The sequence below is a fragment of the Bombus huntii genome, chromosome 3 (genome assembly GCF_024542735.1).
Source record: "Bombus huntii isolate Logan2020A chromosome 3, iyBomHunt1.1, whole genome shotgun sequence".
NCBI classification, from domain to species: Eukaryota; Metazoa; Arthropoda; class Insecta; order Hymenoptera; family Apidae; genus Bombus; species Bombus huntii.
The window spans coordinates 10,061,068-10,074,393 of record NC_066240.1 but is presented as its reverse complement, the minus strand read 5'-3'; the positions used below and the strand labels follow the sequence as shown (position 1 = coordinate 10,074,393).

Below are 13,326 nucleotides of genomic sequence, written 5' to 3'. Positions count from 1 at the left end.
AAGTTCGCGTTCTTGCGAGACAGACAGAGATGAGAAGAGTGTCTCTGTTCTTGTCTGAGACATTCATAGCATGTTACACATGGGCCAAACGAGAACCTTCTTGTCTTCCATGTTGATTTTTCATAACTAATCACGACTCAATTTTCGAATCGTTTTCCTTAGGTTTCGGTATAGTTCCCTAATTTCCTAGTTTCAATCGTGATCAATCGTGCATCATATTTAATTTCTTATTGTATTTTTGTCTAGAGCATAAAGCTTATATCAGAGATGAGTAAACTAATTCTGTTTATACGAATGAAATGGAAGGCGTATATACCAAGCATAGACAAATGCTAATTATTTAGATTATGAGACACTACACTATTCTTGATTTTCACATATGTGGTTAAGAATATGATTAAGCATAAAAAACAAGAAAATATTTCTTTCTACACAAAGTTACGTATTTGAATCAGAGTTAGGATCAGTCATAAGCTATATAAAATTTTTATATGAATATTTATTTTATATCATTATTATATCTCTGAAAGAGCTAGAAAATAATAATATACGTATATACTTACACATACATGCATGTATCGAAATTTTTAAGCAAAAATATAAATATTAGTGATTATTCACTAATATTTTCACAAATATTTAAATTTGTTGTGTATATACGATATTATTCTCAAAGAAACTATATAAGCAATAAATTATCAGATACGATTTAATGTTATAGTTTTGTAGCGTATAATCAATAGTTCATATTGTATGTACTATTATCATATATATCTATTTTAAAATCATGGAAGGTAAAAATATTAAATATTATAATTTGTATATTTTAATACTAAAAACATTACAATATAGGCCATATTTAAGCGCAATAAATATTTTAATATATGCATAATATAAAAGTGCAAACGCAAGGTCCTTCGCAGGACTCAGTTCAAATATTTCTGCAAATAAATATGCAGAATACAAAATTCACTTTGATTATTATATATTTAGATAAAATATAAATATACAATTCTCTATTAAAATTGGGATTACAAATGAAAATTACCTCACAAATATGGAATCAAAATGTTATACTATCAGGATATTACAAAATTTGTAAATATATATATATATATATATATATATATATATATATATATATATATATATATATATTTCTATGCACATAACTATTTTGCGAGTTTTATAACATGAAATGACTAAAATTACAAAACATTTTTTTATGAAAGCCATAATCTATATGGTAAAGTTATATATAAAATTAAAAATGTATAGTTTTATTGTATTCAGTAGTCGGTACCAAATCTCCACTAAAAAATTAAATTGTGGCACACTTTGAGGTGTAGTAATGGCATATGTAAGATACTATTTTGAGTCTTACACAAAAATTGAATTAATTAGATTTAAATTGAGTAAAAAAACTATATTTGATTTAATATTGAGTTATATCGAATAATTGATTTTAGTCAATTTAAAAAAATCTTTGTCTAATATTTAACAGATGTAACATTGATATATTTTAAGTTGAAAGTTATCTTTTAATATTCGTCAATATCATTTAATGTTATCTTTTTATATATTTTAAGTTGAATATTTAATGAAAAGAGAAATTCATATAGTTTTGCAACTATAAACTTATAAATATTTGTAAACAATTAAAGATACGTATGTTATGTTCATATTTAATGGAAGTATACTGGTACTATTTAAAAATTATGTATGAGACAGTATCTCAAAAATTCAATTTAATAAATTAAAAAAGGAATACTGTAAATACTACCATTTTTACATATACCTCTTTTTACAAAAAAATTGATACATAAAAATACTTTGATAAAATCTTTTACACACTAATCATCATAATTTAACATCTAATAATAACTTCTTTAATTTTGAGTATGATTCAACACCTCTCTGCACGGTGATATTACTAATAATTATAGGATTATATTTCGTGAAATATTAAGTCTTTCTTTTGATAAGAATAGAACGTAAAATTAGGATAAACCCTCTCCTCTTTCAAAGAAAAGTATTCATGGCATGAAATTTTTGCTATGAAAAGCATATTCAGTATCGAATTTTTTTAGTAAATACTAGTGAGATTGATCGATACCAAATGTGAATCTCATTCGTTACTTTGTGCACTATTATAAGTTTGTAAAAATCAATTATTTGCACGTCTGGGGATTGGATACCGAAGTACTAAAACACTGTCTGCTGATATAATTGGTAACACATTGTCACAATGATGATTTACTAAATGGCTAACGCTATCGAAAACGCGGTCTTTTGTGCGAACCTGGAATTATAATAAATCATAAATTTGCCTTTTTAATGTATGTAGATTTCTTCCAATGTTATGTTCTAAAATACTTACTACGCCTTCCGGATCAATTAACAGTAAATGTTTAGGAGTACCATTGTTCATACCAGTAAGGACATATTGTCCAGGCGAGCCTTGAGATTCTCGAACCAAAAAGTCACCATCCTGTCAAATATGTTATATTGAAAATATACACAACTTATATATAAATATTAATGGCAATACTTACCCTCGTTAACATTGATTCTGCTTCAGCACGACTAACACTACCATGGAACCATATCTCTTGTTTTAATTGTTGCTTTTGAGAATGGGGGCTTAATCTATTCAAATCTGATATCGCAGAACTAAATGGCTCTATAAAATTATATTATGTTATATGCTGGAATTTTAAATGCTATATCAACATTAAATTACTTACGCATATCAAACACATCAAAAAGTGATGTTTGGTCACGATGACTTTCTCTTGTAGCTGCTATGACACTGTCATTTACATAGTTATGTTCAGGAGGAATATTGAAATTCGTTGATGTTCCATCAGAATTCAAGTCAATTAAGTTATCACTTTCTACAATAACAGAAATGAAGTTAGTTTTCGTTATTAAATGAAATTACGAATTATAATAAAATTTTAAAGGAATGTTACCTGGCCATTGTTGATGATGTCTATCAGAATTTATGGAAAATGTGTCATGTAAAGCAGAATTTTGTACATTGCTACGTGACACATGATTTTGAGTAGAATGATGATGTTTTAAATTAGGTAGTGTTGATGCCGAAATTGGTAATGGTGGAACTGGTGGAGGGCCAATATCAGGTGGTACTTTCCCTGGTAGATCATTATAATAATCTCTATCTGCTTCTCGCATGCCATTTAACATAGGGCTGTATTATAAAAAAGATATATATTAAATAACATATTAAAGATTAATTTTATAATAAATAAAATTTGTTTTAATATCTATAATTACTGTAATGAAGCTGGTTTTGTAAGAAATTCTTTAAATCGTAATTCAAAAGCTTGTCCAATAGTAGATATGACATCTTGTGCAAGTCCTCCTCCACACTCTAATACATAACAAGCACGCCATTCTTGCATATTTTTAGCAACATATGCTACAAAGTCTAATATTTCCTATAAAAAAAAATATATTAACCAGTTCATATGTCTGGCAATTATTGTATAATACAAATGGTAATAAAAACTAATATTTCATAACATATAATTTACCGTATCTCCACCTGAAGCAAAAGATATACGTGGCATTTCATGTTTGGCAATAGTATGTCCAGTCTCTATGTTAGTCAAAGCTAAGCTACAGCTACTAATAGTTAAATTTATCGTAGCACCTGTATGCTCCATGCGAGGTTTATCTGCTATTGCTCTTAACACTTTCCTATCCACCTTCAAATATAAATTATTATAAATGTAAAGCTGCAATTATAAAAGTAAAAATTAATAATATACATACCCTTCTCTTTTTATCTGCAGATTTTAAACCAGCTGCTTCACAAACTCTGTTTATACATTCTCTAAAAAAAATTTGTTCATAATATATTAAGAACATACATTTATACTTTTAGTGTTTCTTTACATGTAAAATAAATTCTACATATAAATGTGTTTTAAAAATTTATTAAAAAGCTTACTTGGCAACACATGATCTTGTTTCAAAATCTAAGCTTTTCATAGATGTGTATACTTCAAGACATCCTATATACTGAAAATCATATAATATAATAATTAAACACTTATAATTTGTAAAAAATTATTTTAATGCTACATATTGATAATAGAAAAATAGAAACTTACTTTAACAGTATAGGTAATTCCTTCTTTGCTCACTAAATGATCAGGGTGTAACCATCCTCTGGCTGGTTTACTTATAAAACTACTACCTCCAGTTGCCATTTCTAAATTCTACGCACATAAGTATACAACTACAACATAAGCATTTTAAATATTATACAAAATATAAAATTTTGTACAATAAGATAAGAAAAAAATATCATTCAGAATGTTTTGTAGGCATATTATGTTTGTAATTTTTGTTCAAACTTGAAACTAATAATCATTCATTTTTCCAATTAAATATGTATAAATACAGTATCGCTTACAATGTCTTTGACACTTTGTAATTATAGTTATGATGGTAAGTCGACAATGATTATTACATAATGCAGACAACGTTACTTGACATTATACTTCAATTGAAATACATTTCTGGCAGTGACAACCGAATGCGAATAACTAAGATATTCCGTAAATTGTGAACAAGAAAATTTCGATTAACACACAAATACATGATTTATCAGGAAATGAGATCATACCTCGCAGACGGTTACTGGAATCACACGTCTACGATACAATTATACTCATTTGGTACACTAATCATTTCATAGAAATTTTTTTCGGTCACTATATAAAATGTAGTACTATAATAAATTCGTATTGGTCTGCATTTTCTGCTACACCCAAGTTAGGAGACACATTTATTATCTTGTAGAAAATTCCATAAATGCCAAACAAAAATTATCGACAATTTATTATGTTCCCTTTATCACCGACTGAACCAGTATGCTTTGTCTATTTTAAAATGCATATTTAGTATACCATGATTTGTAATCAATTTTCGTATTACACATTTCACACTATGTACAACACAACTTTTCTATTATTCATTATTAAAAGATAAAAGCATATTAAAATAAATTGTATTTAAATATAAATAATTTATTAATATTGCTCCATCGATAATAATTTTATTTTACGAAAAAGAGAATTAAATATATATTAATTTTTATACAAAAGAGATCAAAAATACATATTTATACTACACATATAAATTTTACTTATTTTTGGTTAGTTAGTAATATGAATTAATATATATGAATTATATTTATGATATTTTATATAATTCTATATGAATTAATATTTTCTTAAGATGTCTAGTAATATTGAAATTTTTGTATCACTACTGCGATCATATAAAGAGGTTTCGACACTCGCTAGAGAAAACCGTTCGAAAATTGAGTCGTGTCTAGTTGTGAAAAATCATCATGGAAGCTCAATAAAATCCAAGTTCTTGTAAGACAGACAGACTTCTTGTCTTCCATGCTGATTTTTCACAGGTAGTTATACTCGATTTTCCTTAAACTTCAGTATTATATGAGTGTCAAGAGTCAAGAATTTTTTAGAAGATCATGATTAATACTGTCAGAAATGTCAGAGCTACCTTGACTTAACATCCTATATTGTGTGAATCTGCCCTTAAGAAAATTTCTTAAGAATAATTTTAAAATGTTCATTGTTTAATGTATTTATTCATATGTTTATAAAAGTAATGATTTTCCATTTAAAAGAGGATATGTATATAAATATATGTATAGATCGTGAAGATTTGAAGTTCTACATTTAAAATTGATATACATACAGATTTCAACCTTAAAAATATTTTGTGTTTGGTTGAAGTATTAATTTCATAATTTATTAAACTTAATAACATACATGATATAATCTTTTGCATACCGTGATATAAAAATACTATGAAAAGAATAAAACTTAAGCCTAAGAATCCAAACCCACTATTTGAGCTCTGGTTAGAAGAATGGAGAAAAGAGGCTGCATCGAGAAATTCCGACTTGCAATATCATTTTTCGAAAGCACTCGCTGCATTAAAAAAATATCCCTTGCCGTTAAAATCTGGGAAGGATTGTATAATATTGCAACACTTTGGCACAAAATTATGCTCCATGTTAGATAGAAAACTCAAAGAATATAAAGTTCAAAATAATGACTCAGTAAGTGTGAAGAATGTTTGCAAGCACTGCAGTTTTAATAAACAACCTGTATTTAAAAGGAAACGCAGATCACAACAAATTATTGTGGACGCAGATTTCGTACCTGAAAGAGTAAATATATTTATATATTTCTTATATACAGATGTAATAACATATCAAAGAAATAAACTTAATAAATATATTGTTTCAAGACAGAACTAACAACATTTGACGACTTAAATTTATCATCTTGGAATGTAGAAAATTATGCTGCCTTATTGATATTATATAAGAAAACACTAGACTCATGTTATTTAGGTATATTTCAAAGAATATTTTTTATTTTTGTGTAAGTGTATTCTATTATTAAATTATTATATCACTAATGAATACTATAATTTATTAGGATATACTACAGAAACAGATCTACTGTTGGAAATGAAACAGTTGTGTGGGCATGGAGCAAAGACTTCAGTCTTAGATTTGTTTGAAAGTGGATTAATTTCTATGATAGGTAGACCAATTAGGTAATAATATTTATTAATAACAATTTTTAAAATTATATGTGAATTTGACATTTCTGTAGTATTAAATGTAGTATAACTTGTATAGGTATAATCTTACAGAGCATGGTATAAGTATTTCAAAGAAGATATGTGAAATTACAACTACTGATGTAATATCATTAAATTCTTTTGAAGTATTAAATAAAATTCAAAACTCATTAAAACCATTGATTACACAAAAGTCTAAGTTAATAAAAGATTCAGCCGATCTTAATAATAGGAATGAGGAAACTATTACTATTGAAAATCACTGCCAACAACCTGATGAGAATTTTGAAAAACGAAAATTGAAGGAAAATATTGTCTACCCAAAAAGAGTGCAAGAAAAAATGAAAGAAGTAAAAGATATGAATCATGTACATAATTTAGAAAATAATGAAACAGATTTTACAGATGATTTTCAAAGAAACTATTATTTAGAATCAAGAAATTTTGATATAATATTATTAGTAGATACACAAGAGACTGCTGGGTATGTTTACATTTTGTTAAATTATAATGTTAAAATTTTATCATGTATCTGTAAATAATTTTCATATAGTGGTAGGACAGAACCTCAACATGATGCTACTATCACAGGACTAACAGAGTTTGGTGTATCATTTGAGATACGTCATTTAAAAGTTGGTGATTTTGCATGGATTGCTAGGTGTAGAAAAAATAAAAATAATGAACTAATCTTACCCTTTATAGTAGAAAGGAAACGAATAGATGATTTAAGTGCAAGTATTACAGATGGAAGATTTCATGAACAAAAGGTATATATATGACATATGTATACATAATTCATATTTATATATTTTTATATGGTTAAATAGAATATTATTTTATATAGTTTAGATTAAAGCAATCTGGAATTACAAATCTTATGTACATAATTGAAGATTATGAGAAGGGTCAAAGATTGACAATACCACATTCATCATTGATGCAAGCTTCCATTAATACTTTGATACAAGATGGTTTCTCTGTAAAATATACTAAGAATCATAAAGATTCTATGTTTTATTTGTCATCATTAACTAGAATTTTAATAAAAATGTTCAAAGTACGTAATCTTTTTACTACAAATTTTTATATTTTTGTGTAGTTATGTAATTTAGTTTAAATCGTATTTTATAGCAAATATATTTTTCTAGGAAAAAAACCTGATAGGTTGTAAAAAAGAAGTTATTACACGAACAAATATTTCAAATAATACCTGTAGTCTCATGGTATTTGAAGAATTTAATAAAGCAGCTTCTAAACAAAAGGTATTTAAGCTATTTATCACTGATCATTGATTTAATGTTTACATTTTTAGGTGTTAATACATTTTTTAGGTTTTTAAAGTAAATCAAATGTTTGTCCGCCAACTACTACAGTTAAAAGGAATGTCCATAGATAAAGCTTTAGCAATTGTAGAACATTATCCAACTCCCCGATTATTAGTTGAAGCTTTTCAGAAGTCTGGTTGCAATGGTGAGTTATTATTAGCTGCTATTGAATTTGGTGATAAAAAACGTCTTATAGGATCAGTAATTAGTAAAACAATTTATCAATTGTATATGAAAAAAGATCTAAACTGATAACTGAAATTTTATACGAATAAAGACATAAATGAATATTATATGTACAAAAAAATGAACAAAATTTTATACAATAATAATATAGAGAATAATATTTTTATAGAATTAATTATTTTATAATATTCATACTCTTTGTAAAACCTTTTATTATATATATGGTATTGGGCTCATGATCACTACTAATTACTATTTTCAAAATATTTAGCAATAATACCCCAATGAGTACATGCCACAAATTTCAGAATAACAGCATCAGTGACAAATTGATAAAAAATTTTATTGAACCAGTATATAACAATTTATTGACGTACTTGGTAAAGTACTTGGTAAAGTATATCATTTTATTTCAATAATTTATGCCTTTCTTCCATTCAGAATAGTCATAATCATATAACATTGACATAACTCTTAGAAAATGTAAGATTGGGTTGTCATTAAACCATAAAATTACTAGAAACGAATATTTTCGAGTAGGTACGAACGATTATTCTCTCAGTGACAAGAACATGGTGAAATACGACATACAAGCTTTAACAGTCTTGAAATTAAAGAATTATTATTACTAACATCCGCTTAAATTATTATAACATGATACTTTTATTAATTTCCATTATTACGTACTATTCCAAAACTTTCAATGTTCATCTCGTATATCCCCGCTGCTGTCAATATACACGGTTTGTTGGACCTCACTTGCATTAGGTAAAATACCTTTTGAGCTTTTGTCGGTATTTTATACCAATCCGAGTCATATCTGCCCCGAAATCCATAAGTTTAGACTATTTGCGGCTTTCTGTATTTTATATGCGTTGAAAACTTACATTTTATTGGCCAATTCTACACTTTGATCCAGTAATGTTTGCCCTGGTAGACTAAACATGTACAAATGAAATTGTTCTGCTATGAGGTAGACAATAGCCCTGATGGCTTCTGCCGGTCGGTCCAAGAACACAATTACCTAGAAGGTAAAAGCATCGGTTTCGTTCTTTCTCAATACTTATTCGACTCAGGATGTTCCTCCTAATTCAAACTTTTATGAAGAGAATTAAAAAAACATGGTAGTTACATAAAAAATTGTTTTACATATGTCAACATTTGTATTTTCAAAAAATGCAGAAAAAATGAACAATCTAGTAATTTCTAAGGTGTATAAAAGATGTTCTTACTTCAACAGCTGTTACGCTGAGAATGATTGCATTCAGCACCATCGTAATCAAGTACAAATTCCGGCAACATTTCTCGAGGACGTCATAAAGTCTTAAAATATGACAAATGAACCAAAGTCAGTTCAAGTTGTATTAATTTCTTATCGATTATTAGTTTACTATTAACTAGTCGGACTTAAAACTATACAGACTGAAGACATTTATAGTGCATCATCACGCATTCTTTGAAAGCATCGTATCCAATGTTGCGTATGTTAGTACCATTTTTCTCGACAAAATTATTTTCTGCAGTTTTCTGAATCTGGGATCTGTACATGTGAATAATTGAAGTCCAAATAAGTAAACATATATAAATGAAGTATACTCTTTACCGCGTAATACAATTTTTGCATTGTTTTAACAGAATTTTTATTTAAACCATTGTATTTACCCACATACTGCAAATAATCCGCAAGCGTGATAAATAATAGTAATGTATAACGAATCTACCGAGATTATCGTTACCACGATAATAATCGCACAAAGAGATAAATGCACATACACGATGTAGAAGTGTTCTTCGTTATCTAGGACACCATAGTGAACTTGAAATACATTATTTCGTTGTCGGGTTTCGTTTAATGGTATAATAATATCTAGGACGGGATTATATAATGGAAGGGACAGAAATATTACGAGAGCTATTAATAACGTTCCTGGAAGAATTATTTTTAATTAAAAATTATTTTTATATCCAACACTTGTTGTGGAAGTATATAATAAAAAGATAAGCATAAGATGACCACTTACTTCTGTACAGACATGCAAGTTTATAGCCGTGTTTGGTAAATTTATCTAGCATTTGTAATTCATTTTTTGATTCCAGTAATTTCCAATCTTCTTCCAGGGAATTAAATAATTTTCTAAACTAATGATATCTTGATTATTATGACTTTGTATGTGAAGGAGATATTAAATACATACGTACCAGCGTTTTGTTGGAATAGATGTTTAGTATTTTTGCAACACTGATAAGTACTGTAAGTATGTGCGGTAAATTCAGGATGACGTTATCGAAATCTTTGTTACGTATGGCATCGTATAGCTGCATAGACTATGGAATCGTGAATCCCAATCATGTAATAATATTACCTGATTACTTACTCTGCTATTTATTTATTTTTCATTATATTCATCGATTAATAATAATAATCATGAAAACGACATAGCATACGTTCCTCTTACCGTTGGACCAAAGAAGCTTATAAAACCGCACATTATTGCAATTACTATAATATTACTGGTACGATCTTCCTGATACGGATTTATCCCACAAATTGACAGATACTGTTTAAGCGGCTTATGGTAGCTAATATCGAACACATTAAAATCTTGCTTGTTGTTTGCCTGAAACACTGAACATTGCCGTTTAAACTAACAATCCAAGTCTTTTATCGAAAAATGTGACTCAACGTTGAATTTGATATCGTAATGTAAAATATGGTAGAATGAAGAAGAAAAAGAGAAAATGATATGATGTGCTAAAATAAGAAATTTATTTCGACATCTATTTTTTGGTATTTGAAACATTTATAGTCAGTGAATTATAACACCGAGTTACCGCAATAATCATAATTTGATATCAAATTTTTGTACAAATTTGTACCTTTATGGACACAAGTAATGAAATGGAACTTATATAGAGATTCGCTTTACCGATTAAAATTAATATATTTTGGTATATTATGAGAAATCTATGAAATTTTGCATTTTTAAATTTCGTATAATTGTAAAAGAATCCACAGTCAGCAACAATATAGAATATATTCAGTTTTCTCTTACTATTTAAATTTCTTAGATCTGTCTAATACAGTCGACTTATTAGCAAACGAGGCGGCGAAAGTGATTTAACAAAGTTGTATGAAGTATGAAGTATGAAAGTTGTTCTTTATATTGTACACCGAGAAATTGAAATGGATCCTACGAATGCACTTATATCCCTTCACCCGATGTCTGTGAAAGCATGTAATTTTTACCATCGAATTAGTTTGACGGTTTGCTTACCGGCAAGTATGCATTATAGCACAATGTTGGGTAGCACGACATCGAATAATAACCATGTCGTAGATGTGAAAATAATAGGCCATCGGTTGCTAGAGTGTCAATCATTTGCGTTGGGAATTGAAAACCTGTGGTTACCCTGAAATATCGACCTCACTGGTTGTGACACAACCTTAGTCGATGACGATCGGCGATAGCAGCAGGTTTTCAATCAATTTATTCCTCGAAAATTTTTTGGTGGTTAATATCTTACGAGCAAGAAGCATACATATGTGTGCGATCGACATTGCAGTGACACCCAATTACTTGTTGCGTTGTATATTTGTAACGCATCGTCCAAAGGTTTATACGCATATTATATTAATCAATAAGCTGCTATATAGTGTATTCGGCTACAGGTGTAAAAATATTTAAGGGGCGATACTTGAAGTTAAAATATAATGAAAATCTAGAATAAAAAGATCGTGTTTTCGGTTTCCTTTTTTAGTTATTGAGAATTAAATATTATCCAAAATACCTCTGTGCCGAGCAACCTTCTTTACAGGAACGAAAGTAGGTGAGTCTAAGCAGCGGGGTACACAGGGTTCCTTAAATCGAACGATAGATGGATAGCAGCTTATCTTGTACAGGCCGTAGGGAAGAAGATTATAACATTCGAAAACATAATTCGTTATGCCTACTAAGTAAAATCCATATATAAAATCCAGCATATTGAAAATCTGTATATGTATATTGGCGAAATGATATCTTACGCGAACAATAGTTATGAAACTGTGGCGGCACTCGACAGCAAATACCACCGGAAGATAACTAGTGTCGGACAACGGCAGCGCAGTGGTTAGCGCCTTAGGTTACGAACGTTCGGGACCCGGGTTCAAATCCCCGGCGACCGGAGTCCGATTTTTCTTTCCACGATTCTTAAATGAGAAGAAAATAGAGCAGTATCTGCCCCAGCAGCGACATCTACAGCCAGCAACTACAACTATCACGGCCTCAAAACTAACTACTAATCTTGTTAAAATGCTTGGTAACAACGTAATTTTAGTAGAAATATAATAAAAGAACCAAACTTAGATCTAGTTATATTAATTTCTTATTGATTATTAGTTTAGAAGAGATCTATAATGCAACATCACATATTCTTTAAACTCTTCGTACCCAATGCTCTTAATGTTAGCGCCATTTCTTTTCGGCAGAATTATTTTCTGCAATTGAAATCTGTATACGTCAATAATTGAAATCCAAATAAATGGACATTCATGAAAGAAATATGTATACCTTGTACCATGTGATATTATTTTTGCACAGTTTTGATACAATTTCTATAGGAACTATTATATTTACCCATTTATTTGTTTAGGAATTATTAAGCAATACTTCAGCGAAATGAAATTTTGCACAAATAATGGTTATAGATCAGTCTAGTCTTGAGAAGAGTTTAAATAACCTTATGTGGAGAAATAAAGAAGCCAAAATGATTCCTTCAGGAAGTCTTACAAAAGATGGCGAAATGTCCATCTCATTTTCAAGATATTATCATTAGCTTATAAAAATGATTAAGTAACAGTGATTTACATTATTAAGCGAGATCAATCTATGTTTAAAAATATTTAAAAATATTCTGTGAAAGATATAGTTTAATAATTTTATTTACATCGATAACGTTGTTTAAACTATTCAACATTAACAATGCATAGTGACTATTTATCTTATTATCCTCATTGTAGGTCCATCCAGGTATAAAATGCAATGAATATGAGTAAATGTCTATGAGTCAACTCATCCTCTCAGTGACATTAACATCGTGAAGTATGACATACATGTTTTGAAAGTCTTAAAAGAGAAATGACGTAAGTACCTACTAGTTAATAATATAA

The 13,326-nt window shown here is 28.5% G+C and overlaps 3 protein-coding genes across 15 annotated transcripts in view; 1 reads left to right on the top strand and 2 right to left on the bottom strand.

Moving 5' to 3' along the window:
* Positions 1 to 803: 803 nt before the first annotated feature.
* LOC126863820 (SHC-transforming protein 1) lies at positions 804 to 4,928 on the bottom strand. Of its 4 annotated transcripts, none has more exons than XM_050614392.1 (11): positions 4,661 to 4,928; positions 4,143 to 4,270; positions 3,980 to 4,050; positions 3,802 to 3,862; positions 3,561 to 3,734; positions 3,301 to 3,464; positions 2,976 to 3,214; positions 2,748 to 2,897; positions 2,556 to 2,683; positions 2,381 to 2,491; positions 804 to 2,302 (listed from the first exon to the last, which is right to left on the bottom strand). In XM_050614392.1, exons 2-11 carry the CDS (start codon positions 4,239 to 4,241, stop codon positions 2,168 to 2,170), a joined length of 1,332 nt encoding a protein of 443 aa, XP_050470349.1. In that variant the 5' UTR covers positions 4,242 to 4,270; positions 4,661 to 4,928; the 3' UTR covers positions 804 to 2,167. The 4 variants fall into 4 exon arrangements, with proteins under 4 accessions (XP_050470349.1, XP_050470352.1, XP_050470351.1 ...); XM_050614395.1 differs by having other exon boundaries at positions 4,143 to 4,250; XM_050614394.1 differs by lacking the exon at positions 4,661 to 4,928 and adding an exon at positions 4,448 to 4,654.
* Positions 4,929 to 4,992: 64 nt separating this feature from the next.
* The window catches only part of LOC126863815 (crossover junction endonuclease MUS81), a 48,768-nt gene continuing 40,434 nt past the window's right edge, over positions 4,993 to 13,326 (top strand). The window contains exons 1-9 of one of the 6 annotated variants that reach the window (XM_050614383.1): positions 4,993 to 5,461; positions 6,190 to 6,241; positions 6,322 to 6,427; positions 6,516 to 6,636; positions 6,722 to 7,147; positions 7,217 to 7,433; positions 7,511 to 7,723; positions 7,815 to 7,928; positions 7,998 to 8,416. In XM_050614383.1, coding sequence (XP_050470340.1) covers positions 5,445 to 5,461; positions 6,190 to 6,241; positions 6,322 to 6,427; positions 6,516 to 6,636; positions 6,722 to 7,147; positions 7,217 to 7,433; positions 7,511 to 7,723; positions 7,815 to 7,928; positions 7,998 to 8,243 — 1,512 coding nt within the window. In that variant the 5' untranslated portion in view covers positions 4,993 to 5,444 and the 3' untranslated portion in view covers positions 8,244 to 8,416. Of the gene's footprint in view, positions 6,242 to 6,321; positions 6,428 to 6,515; positions 6,637 to 6,721; positions 7,148 to 7,216; positions 7,434 to 7,510; positions 7,724 to 7,814; positions 7,929 to 7,978; positions 8,417 to 8,485; positions 8,833 to 13,176; positions 13,300 to 13,326 lie in introns of those variants that run through there. The other 5 variants (XR_007688988.1, XM_050614381.1, XM_050614385.1 and 2 more) reach the window with 5 other exon arrangements.
* LOC126863821 (odorant receptor 9a-like) lies at positions 8,647 to 12,622 on the bottom strand. 5 transcript variants are annotated; one of them, XM_050614398.1, is made up of 10 exons: positions 11,453 to 12,622; positions 10,634 to 10,803; positions 10,377 to 10,502; positions 10,199 to 10,316; positions 9,840 to 10,104; positions 9,601 to 9,717; positions 9,410 to 9,500; positions 9,065 to 9,201; positions 8,865 to 8,997; positions 8,647 to 8,781 (listed from the first exon to the last, which is right to left on the bottom strand). In XM_050614398.1, the coding sequence occupies exons 2-10, from the start codon at positions 10,664 to 10,666 to the stop codon at positions 8,728 to 8,730; spliced, it is 1,074 nt and encodes a 357-aa protein (XP_050470355.1). In that variant the 5' UTR covers positions 10,667 to 10,803; positions 11,453 to 12,622; the 3' UTR covers positions 8,647 to 8,727. The 5 variants fall into 5 exon arrangements, with proteins under 5 accessions (XP_050470355.1, XP_050470357.1, XP_050470358.1 ...); XM_050614400.1 differs by having other exon boundaries at positions 10,634 to 12,128; positions 12,202 to 12,622; XM_050614401.1 differs by having other exon boundaries at positions 10,634 to 12,125; positions 12,202 to 12,622.

Excerpts from the sequence above, each read along its gene's own strand:
- LOC126863820 (XM_050614392.1), bottom strand. The coding sequence starts at position 4,241 with ATGGCAACTGGAGGTAGTAGTTTTATAAGTAAACCAGCCAGAGGATGG. Across the intron at positions 4,051-4,142 it reads GAATTACCTATACTGTTAAA|TATATAGGATGTCTTGAAGT; the intron begins GTAAGTTTCTAT and ends TATGATTTTCAG. Across the intron at positions 2,492-2,555 it reads CAGAATCAATGTTAACGAGG|GATGGTGACTTTTTGGTTCG; the intron begins GTAAGTATTGCC and ends CATATTTGACAG.
- LOC126863821 (XM_050614398.1), bottom strand. The coding sequence starts at position 10,666 with ATGTGCGGTTTTATAAGCTTCTTTGGTCCAACG. Across the intron at positions 10,317-10,376 it reads TCTATTCCAACAAAACGCTG|TTTAGAAAATTATTTAATTC; the intron begins GTACGTATGTAT and ends AGATATCATTAG. Across the intron at positions 10,105-10,198 it reads ACTTGCATGTCTGTACAGAA|GAACGTTATTAATAGCTCTC; the intron begins GTAAGTGGTCAT and ends TAATTCTTCCAG.